Genomic DNA, 10,036 nt, shown 5'->3' with positions numbered 1-10,036 from the left:
GTGGGTAATGTAGGAAGGCCAGGTTTTGACAAGGAGCACAAATGCGTGGAATTAAAGATGTTATCTCAGATGCTGCAGTAAAATTAACACACATCCATCATGAGTGTGACAGTGTTTCAGGAGTGCAATGTTAAAACACTGGTGTACTCTTTTAAAGGGTCACTCCACCAGTTTTAAACATGAAGATCAGTTTATTACACAGCCTGTGAAAACAGGTGTGTATTGTCACCTGTGGCTCTGGAGCAGCAGACTCTTAACCTTAAAGACAGCAAATGGCAAGGTCCCTTTAGCAGCTGTTCTTGAACTTTCAATCATACCACATAGTCTTTATCAGCGGATGTAAGTTGCTCAGTGTCATTGAGGTGTAAATGTTTTCTCACACGATGTCTTGTCCACACGTTTGTTCTTTAGGTGAGATTGTTTTGTCAGCTCAGGATTATCTCAGGTCAAAGGTAGAGGAGGGTAAAAAAAAAATGTTCCTTGCTGCATCATGGGAAATGTAGGCTCCAGTGTTTCTGAAGCTTGACTCCACTTCTGCTGCTTCAATTTTGACCTTTTAAAAGTGATGAGAAAAAAATAAAAATTGAACACTTACAATTCCACAACACTGAGCAAACATTGTCTGTTGATGAAGACTGTGTGACTGTGTATCTTAAGAACAGCTTCTAAATGGACCTGTCTCCAACAAGTACTTTAAGTACATAAAGCACAAAAATACAGAAGAGGTGTGAGTGCAATGAGGCGTGCGAGAGTGTGGATATGAAACAACAAAACAAAGGGAACCAGAAAGTGAAAGAACTTTGCAGTGCCAGTTATAGATACCTGAGCCCAGCCTGCTCAGGTGTACTGCATCAGTGACGAGCTCTCAACTACATCCTCTGACTTCCTGGAACAAAAGAGAAGAGTCAGCATGAAAAGACAAACAAAGAAGAAATACTAAATGGTTAAAAGTGAAGCAGCAGAGGTGAGAATATCTGACTTTTATTTATTTATTTATTTATTTTGTATGGGTGTAGCTGAAAAACTGACTGAGATCTCCCTCCTCCCTTTCCAAATCCATGTAACTCAGGCTTTTTGGATAAAATTGTAGTCAACAAGCCCAAACTGAGATAACCCATGACTTGACTGAGCTGCTTGAGAGCCACAGATGATCTTAAACTCTTTCCACAGGCAGAGCAGCACTATCTGTGACAAGTAAACTGAGTAGAATCAGTTTGTTTCAGGATCTGATTGATCATAAACTGCATTTTTAAAAAATCACCCCTAGACATTTGTTTACTCCACGTCTTTGTCACCATTTTCTCCAACATGGAGCTCAATTATTCAGTGCTTAAATATTTATTCATCAGTCATTTTGAAACCGTGTCACTCGGCTCAGATTCCTTATAATGTTCTGGATATACAGATCATTTTGAAACTATGAAAAGATGTAATGATCTGACAAAGATTCAGTGAAGGACAAAGGGAGTTAGTCTGCAGATCTGAGGACGCACCAACTGGCAGGCAATCTGGTTAGTTGTTCACTTCAAAAACACACACACACACACACACACAGTGTGTATCATTCCCTCTTTGTCCACCTCCTCTTTACTTTCATCTCTCCTCATTCCTCTCTGAAGTGGCATCATCATTGTCCACCTCCCTTGTATCATGAAATCCCACATTTCCAACAGTATCTACACTGAGATATATTTGCTCCCTTAAACTTAAAAGAGAACATGGACTGATAGACAACAGGAAATGCAGTGAAAGCCAGAAAGGGTGATAAACGCATGACAGAGTCAAACACTGCTGTGAACCGACCATGTGACACTCAGCCTGCTCAGTCCTTTCTGGTGACTCTTTAACACCTCTCCCTCTCTTCTTCACTTCATTTTCATCTCTTTTTTTTCTCTTTTTCACCCTTTTCTTTGTTGTTGCTTTTAATAGCATCGCCATGGAAGTGAAGAGGGGTTGCTAGGTAACTGGCTGGCGTCTGGATTGGTGTTTGATTGGCGGTCACACTGACAGACAAAGCAGTGGAGTGTGTGAGTGTGTATTTGTGTCATCTGTATACACTGCATGAGTCTGGATCTGTCTTTACGTTCAAAGGTGGTCGTTTCAGTGTGAAATATCACATTTTGTTTGGCTGTTTAAAATATTTCGCTCCTCACTAACGTCTCAGATTTAACCCTAAAACCTTCATTAGCTGCGCTGAATGCATGAGTGCACCTTCGTCTGCCTTTTATGCCAACTGCAGTGTCAGAGAGCGACTATAGGAACGCATCACATGGAGAAAAACAGCAGACTTGGGAATGATATGACATCATAGGACACAGTAGTGACACCTAGAGGATTTTATCTGTTACTGCAGTCGCCTTTGTCTCAGCTGATCTCAGGCATGTAACCACCAAACTGCTGGTGGGACAGCGACACAGTAACCATCAGCAGTCAGTGTACATTTATAAATCAAGTACAATTCTGCTAATGTACAGTGGTGGAAGAAGCACTTGGATCCATGGAAGGACTATTAGACAAAGGGCTCCTCCTGTGAAAAGGCCTCCACCCTTATAGGAGCAAGACACCCAGACTCAGAGACAACTACAAAGTCACTTTGTATGTGTGTTGATTATGAGTCATTTTGAGCCTCTCTATAGTTGTATGATTGACCTTTTTTTTGTCTGGGAGACCGATTCAGTAATCCTTCCAAGCTCAGACCCTTTACATTTATGAAAGTACTTAAGTAAATGTTGTATTTTTTATACTCTTTCATTGCTATTTTTACTTAGTAGTAAAGGATCTGAGTTGTTCTTCCATCACTGCACTGAATATACTATATGAGCTCATGACAAAAACAGATGTGGCACTGACACTAAAGAATCTTTCATTGTTTTTTTTTTTCTTTTTTTTATTTGTCTCTCATTCATCACAATTCACACTTATTCCTCATTGAACCCAGAAAAGTCACAGGTTGAGACTGGAGACAACATGGACATTTCAGTACGCAGTTTCCTCAGTTCTCCTTGGTTTTTCCTGTTATATTAACAAATATATACAGATATCCCAGGAAGAGCATAGTAATAATAATTAATCCTTTCCAATAATAACAATAAATTTAATAAATACTCAGTGTTCTTAACCACACAAGGAGAATGAGTTTGGGCTCACTCTTCTACCAATGGGATTGTCTTGATCCCATACAAATAATAACAAACACTCACACACCACACTCGTATTCACGCTCGCACGCTCACCCAGAGAAATTTGCACAGTCAAGTAAATACCACCTGCAGCCAAGACAAACTGTCCACGCTGTACGAAAAACAACTCCGGAGATAAAAGTTGATTTGTCAGTCGTGACTAGAGCAGCTTTTGCCGAGTCCACCAGTCCACAGAGAGACTAACTAGTTGCACGACATGGCTCCTAAAGTGCCATTGATGTTGAATACAGCAGGTCAAAGGAGAGGATATGAAGCTTCAAAAACAGTCCTACATGAACATGAGGTTGACGTTGAAATCAGGTAGCTTGTTTCCCTCAGCGTTTCCTTTTTTTTCTGTGTGTGTGTGTGTGTGTGTGTGTGTGTGTGTGTGCGTGTGTGTCCGGAATCCATACAGACTGCTACTGGCTGCTAGCGAGGAATGTCTTCATTGAAATAAAACGTGTAAAAGACAAACGGATGTGAATGCGTGTGTAGTCTTATTTAGAAGAAGTGCTGCATGTGGTGTACAGCCAACCATTCACATGTAAAATAACATGCACTGAAAAAGCACCAGCACGCAACAAAAAAGAACCCATTTTGTTCATCCATACACATGTACAGTAGTATATACACATTCACACATAGAGAAACACACCTGGTCTGCCAAACCAATAGAAAAACATTTTTGCTAACAGGTTGCGGCAGGGATGGTGCAAGCACTGAGAAAATAAACTCTGTTTTTTTGTTTTCTTTTTTTTTTTTACTGTACAAGGCTGAGGATATCACCAGTCCACCAGTGCTTTGAGAAAAAGGCTTTTTCCTGTCTCAGTCTTGGAAGGAAGAGGACGATGACTCCCCCCATGCAGAGAAACGTGAGGAATTAAATGGGAGATGTTTGTGCACCGGTGGAACAAAGGGCGTGCAAAATAAGAACAAGGACACTCTAATTAAGAATTTACAGTCCAGCTCTTCTTTCTATCAGAGAAACACTCCTGAAATGACAAATGTTTAGGTGACTTAGTGAGCGATGGAAGATTTATGTGGTCTTTGTGGAGCAGGAGACAGGAAAGATGAGAGCAGGAAGTGGGCGGCTACACAGACAGGCAAAAGCACAAGCAGATGGACTGAAACGAACACTTAGCAAAGTCAAAAAGTGGCCTTTTTAAGTATTTGAATGGCTTTTGAAGGTTGTGCAACCTGGTCATGGGGCACTAAGAAGCAGGTAGAGATGGTTTCCAAGGTGGGAAGGAAGTAGTGTTGGGTAAAGTAGGTGGGTGAACGTACTACAAGGCTTTTAAGAGGCCTCTAGGACCCTCAGTATCGTGCAGGTTAGAGAGCACTATCGGGGAAAAGGCTTGCTGTAAGTGTTTCACACCTTATTAGGACGCTAAAAGGGCACACGAGAGGGATGGCTTCCAGTAAGTGCCTAAAAACATGACGAGAAGTAGGATGTTTTTGCAAACTTCGGTGAGTGCACTTTGCTCGGCTCAGACATCAGAAGGCGTTCTTTATTCAGCCCAAGCTCTAATGTCCTGGAACAGGTTTGAATGCAAAAAAGTAGAATTGGAAATGTTTACTCGCTGTAGTTTTTTTTTCACTACGAGTATTGTTGTCCACACAGAGTGGCAGGCTGCAGCTGTCCACACAGAGGGACAGTGTGGTCCGAACTCTGGCCCTCCATGTCCATGTCCATCAGGTTGGGTCGCGCAGCGCTGGCGCTGCTGTCCCCCGAACCGAGCGGGCTGTCGCAGCTGCTGCCCGGCGACGAGCTCAGGGTCCGAGAGAGAGAGCCCAGCTTCCAGGGGTCGGCTCTCATCCTGGCCGGGGTGGGCCGTGGCCGGGGGGCGAACTCCAGCGTCTTGGGTCTCTCCAGGGGGCTGATGAGGCAGAGAGGATCCGGTTCAGGGATCGGTGGAGCGGGGGCTTTACGCCGATGAGGGATTGGGAAGATGGTGGAGGGGTCGGGAAGGCGGGGGATGTCCAGGGTGTCCTGTGTACCTGGATAATGAAGAGAGAAGAATGTAAACAAATATTTCATGGTCTTTGTTCAAGCAAAGATGTCGGGTATGTTGTTGTTCCACACAACTTCCATTCACATGTCCAACTAGTCCATATCAACATGAAGTGCTGATTCTTGTCTGTTCTTGTCTTTATTTTCACCAGTACAACACTGCGGGCCCGTCGCCAACAGATTTCCACCAACAGTTTTCCAGGTGGTTTCCTATATTCTGTGCAGCTTCCTGTTATAATTTGTCAGCCTATTGATTGGTTGTGTCAGAGGCTTTGGATCAGATACAGACAGCCTCTCCACCACAGACAAAATTAATTTCAAATCAAGCTTTCAACCAACAGTAGCGCTTAAAAAGTGTGGTTTTGTCATGAGTGACGACACTGCGACGTGACAACACGCTTTTCATAGTCACGTTTTGTTGATAAAAAATCATGACCCTGTCAAGATGCGATTTACTGTGTTGCATGAGTGTTATGAAAGTTTTTTTCCCCCTTTGTTGTTAATGCTTTCTCTGGTTTCGGGGATGCACTGCTGGCTGCTTTCAGAGACATAACTCCCTCTCACTCTGACCCTCCTCTTGTATATGTGTTCATGTGTTCAGGCTCTAGCAGGGGGGGTGATGGTGGCTTCACACTGGCCTCTAGGTTTTTACAATGGATACGTTTTCTGACATTTTCTAGACAAACTGTTAATGAAAATCATTCTTATTTGCCTAATGTCCTCCTTTATAATTGATTCTTTTTCACCTTCAATCTTGTCAGGCAAGCCTTGAATTTACATTTACATTTACTCATTTGACAGACACTTTTATTCCGAGGCGACTTACAAGTGAGGAACAACACTAAAGCTTCAGTGCAGGAGGAGACCTTGAGGTAAGTACCAAGTTCCAAATCTTTTTCAATAAGACAAAGTGAAAGGAGATCAGGTAAAGAGGTGCACCCAAAGTGCAAAGTAAGTGCGAGTTAGGCATGTTAGGGTGTTAGAGGTGTTAGGTGAGGGAGGAGCTGCTCTGGGAAGAAAGAGACAGAAAAAGATAGAAGGGGACGCCCCTGCTCTGATAGCAACCGGGAGCTTGTCCCATCATCAGGGAGCCACAAACGAGAACTAGTCTAGACTGTGATTGCCTCCTGTGCAGGGATGGATTATCTAAGGTTTAATATCATACCAGTGTGGACTGATTTAATGTCGGACTGGAAGGTAAGAAATCAATCTAAACTGATTCATGAAAAGTATAATTGTTTTACATTGGCAGGAGGGTGATTTCTTTCAAGTTATACTGTATTGTGCCTTCAGAGACTGTAAGTGCCTCCCTGTGATTGTGTGTGTTCTCATACACTATTTTTCACTGCCATAATAGTCTTGCTTGCTCCTATAAAAGAGATGATATATCTAAAGAGAATTCCCAGTTAAAAAATAATTAAATAAATCATGAAAACTGTGAAATATCACAACAAATACTGGATGAATTGTCAGTAAATTGTGTTCAGACATTGTCAACAGAGTATGAATCCTCATGACTTGTTGATCCTCCAATTAGCACCACCAACTGGTCAAAGTTTCCACTTCTCTGGTAAAATATCTCAGTGAAAAATGGCTGAATGTTCCTTTAATACCATAAAAAGCATGTTCAGACTTATTTGTCACTTTACCTTTGTTTGTTGTGATGTGCGATACCCCAGGGTGGAGGAGGCATGGGCATGCTCCCATCCGACGGCGTCCTGTGGTGTCCCAGAGTTTGGGCTCGCGGTCGTATTGCCCCGTCCGAAGGGGTGCGTCTGTGTCCTCTGTTCAGGGCCATGGCCGCAGACACGTGGGTGGGTGTGAGCGACTGGTTGGGCTCCTTCTTGAAGCTCTCTGCCCGCAGGTCTAAGAGCGGGTTCAGGGCCGGAGCTGGCGCAGCAGCCGCCACCGCCGGCGTTTTGACCCCCGCCATCGGGGTCAGGGGGTACTCGTCCAGGTCAGAGGGGAGGAGGGACTTTGTGGAGTTGCAGTCGGACAGAGAGGACAGAGAGAGGAGTGTGACAGAGGGAGAGGGGTCCATGCAGGGCAGCGTGGAGTCGTGATGTCTGGAGAGGGAGAGGGAGAGGTTTCGGCTGGGTGGGGAGGTGCTGCGACGGAAACGTCCCGTCCGTTGAAAGAGACCCTCCTTCTTCTTGCGCTGCTCCTCTCTGAGGTCCTGCTCGTCCTGAAGCACCTGATGACAACATCAGGTCACATTAGTGTGCTGTAAGGCCAATGAGGATTAGTCTCTTAGAAAATATCACCAGGTTGGATAAAAAACTGAACAAACACGGTTAAGTCTGTGCAGCTTCATTTCCCATTAGGGAGAAAAATGATGCTCAGATGTTGCTTGGATCTCTATAACAACACATAAAGACTTGGTACAACCAAGAGTAATAGTTTATGCTGTTTATATGCATCAGGGTTAATAATAAAGTGACTGAACAGAAGGTGCAAAACCAAAGTGCTGTTGGGATTGACATGGTTAGTAAGGCTGCCATAAGAACAGTTTGACTTCTATCTTGTGAGTTTCCTCCTCTGAAAAAATACATAATATTATTCATCTGATTAACACCCTATTAAACCAACAACAGCAAAAGATTATATCCACATCATTACGCTCATTGATGCTCTCACTGTACACTCTGATTCTCCTCTGGTAAGACCCTTGTTTGAGATCCAGGGACAGTGGGTGTGATTTCAGTTACTGTACTGCGGTGGGAGGCATGGCATGCTTTGGGGCATGGTGCATTACCTCATTTGAAGTATTTATTGACTGTGGCCATGAGGAGACTCACCTGATCAGCAACAAATGTGATTATAAGAAGTTTAATCTGATCCAAGAAAACACTATTAAACACTAATTCTATAAGTGAGTGGCTGCAGGAGGAGTCTATAAACTTTGTTATCCTGTTTTGTTTGCAGACAGGGGTGTAAAATAAAAAAGATCTGATAAAAACAGATTAAAAACAATCAAATCTCACAAACTGGCAAGATATCAAGCACTAAACATACAGTGTAGAGCATCCCATAATAAACTCCAATCCCCAAAGTAAAATATCAGCTGAAATACGCTGACACATACCTGCAGGAAAAACAGAAACTGGTCCTGAAATTCATACTGCTGTGTTTCATTTTGTAATTTGATGCCTGACAGGAAGTTATGTTTTATTTTGCTTTTGTGGCAGTTTTTTTTGTTCTGTGTGTTGTCACTTATCAGTGCTTTGACTATTGTGTTAATGCTTTGGTTTTATAAGTCTCTGCTTTTTCTATGTTTATCATACCTGCAGTTTTCCCAGCTGCAGCAGGTCTTGTCCGAGGGCGACGGACGCGAGCAGAGAGGCGCAGCCCAACAACAACATATCGCTTTTCTTCCTCTGGTTGCAGCGCCGGAGCGAGTCCTGGTAGCTCACCCCCGCCCCAAGACCTCCAGGACCCTGACAGGAGCCCGTACTGGACACCGCGACAGCAGGCATCGTGTTGGGCCCCAGGCTGCCCCATAGAGACCCTGCGTCCTCCATGGCCCCGTTACTGCTGGTCTCTGAGGGCAGCAAGGACCCTGGTGACTCCTCGAACTCACAGCACTCCTCTGTTGAAGAGGAAATCGGGGGAAATTTTAAAAAGAGCTTGGATGAGGTCTAAGTTAGAGATGAACAGCTTGTAATGAAAAAAACCAATGCTCACCCATTTCATTCAGGCTGGAGAAGCCAGCAGTCATGGGTGCATGTTTGGGGGATTTGCCCAGATTTGGTGCGCTGGACGACCAAACTTTGCTTCCCTCACCCAGTGATTTCAGCCTGCAAACAGAGAAATATTCCCAACTACAATCAAAATACATTTCTAAATAATTAATTAAATCAGTAAGTGCCACAACAATTACTTATTTTCAGACAGAATGCAAAACGTTTCATGATATGATGATAGGTATCTTCTTCTTATTCACAGATTTAATTGCTCTGCTTCTGGCTGCTCAGCTGACGGTAATGAGATACTGACTGTGAGAAATAATCTGTCAAGAACAATATGAGAAAAGTCAGCTTCATCTTGCCCGTGATATCAAGCCTCGCGGTTATCACAATCCACAGTTTGTCAGGTAAGTTGTGTTTGGTGATATTAACCTTCTTAAATCTGTGTAGAAAGAGTTGTGACTTTCTCTTATGTTTCTTCCTTTCTGTGGACTAGTAGGTTTTACACACACCTTTTAGTGTGTGGGATCATGAATCCTCTGGGAACTGGTAAATGAATTGTTCATGCTTTACTGACAATACTCATTAGAGAGAAAAAAAAATCTATTTATTTTCATTACTAACGTACGTACTTTTCTTCCCCGCCAACCCTCTCTCTCTGGTGAGTGGAGCTTGGTCCCCATGTGCGTCCTTTCTTTTTGTTGGTCGTCAGGTCTTCCTTCTTACACACTGCGCTGCGTCCCCACGTCTTACTGCCATCACTCGGTGTCACTGAGGGACAATACGAACAGTGTGACACAATCTTTAACTGTTCCACACGTTATGCTGCATGTTGTGTCAACCACCCAAAGTCAGCAGATGAGTAAAAGTCTTGAGCTCCTTGATGAAAGCATGGAGCATCTATCTATTAAAAATGCTGCTAGATTATCAGAGAATAAAATTAAAGTTCATTTAGGTTCTTTAACGCATTATCACTCTTATCACACTGTAAACATGTTTTTTTTTTTAATTAATGCCAAATAATTTTTGACAAACAACTGTATATTTATCAAAATAAATAAATAAATCAAGGCTCCATGTGAAATTATACCAGGCTGAGAAGAGGAGAGATAGTTAAATATTTGATCAGAAACTTATTATTTTGAACCAACCTTGAACTA

At 43.0% G+C, this 10,036-nt stretch overlaps 1 protein-coding gene across 1 annotated transcript in view; it reads right to left on the bottom strand.

Annotated features, from left to right (window-relative positions):
- Positions 1-3,540: 3,540 nt before the first annotated feature.
- map3k10 (mitogen-activated protein kinase kinase kinase 10) overlaps positions 3,541-10,036 on the bottom strand; it is a 35,485-nt gene continuing 28,989 nt past the window's right edge. The window contains 6 exon segments of the mRNA XM_018702134.2: positions 3,541-5,177; positions 6,840-6,870; positions 6,872-7,384; positions 8,475-8,779; positions 8,875-8,987; positions 9,509-9,647. Coding sequence (XP_018557650.1) covers positions 4,777-5,177; positions 6,840-6,870; positions 6,872-7,384; positions 8,475-8,779; positions 8,875-8,987; positions 9,509-9,647 — 1,502 coding nt within the window. The 3' untranslated portion in view covers positions 3,541-4,776.

This window comes from Lates calcarifer, linkage group LG21, assembly GCF_001640805.2.
Source record: "Lates calcarifer isolate ASB-BC8 linkage group LG21, TLL_Latcal_v3, whole genome shotgun sequence".
Taxonomy (NCBI): domain Eukaryota; kingdom Metazoa; phylum Chordata; class Actinopteri; family Centropomidae; genus Lates; species Lates calcarifer.
Note: the sequence above shows the minus strand (reverse complement) of the source record. Positions and strands in the feature narration are given on the sequence as shown.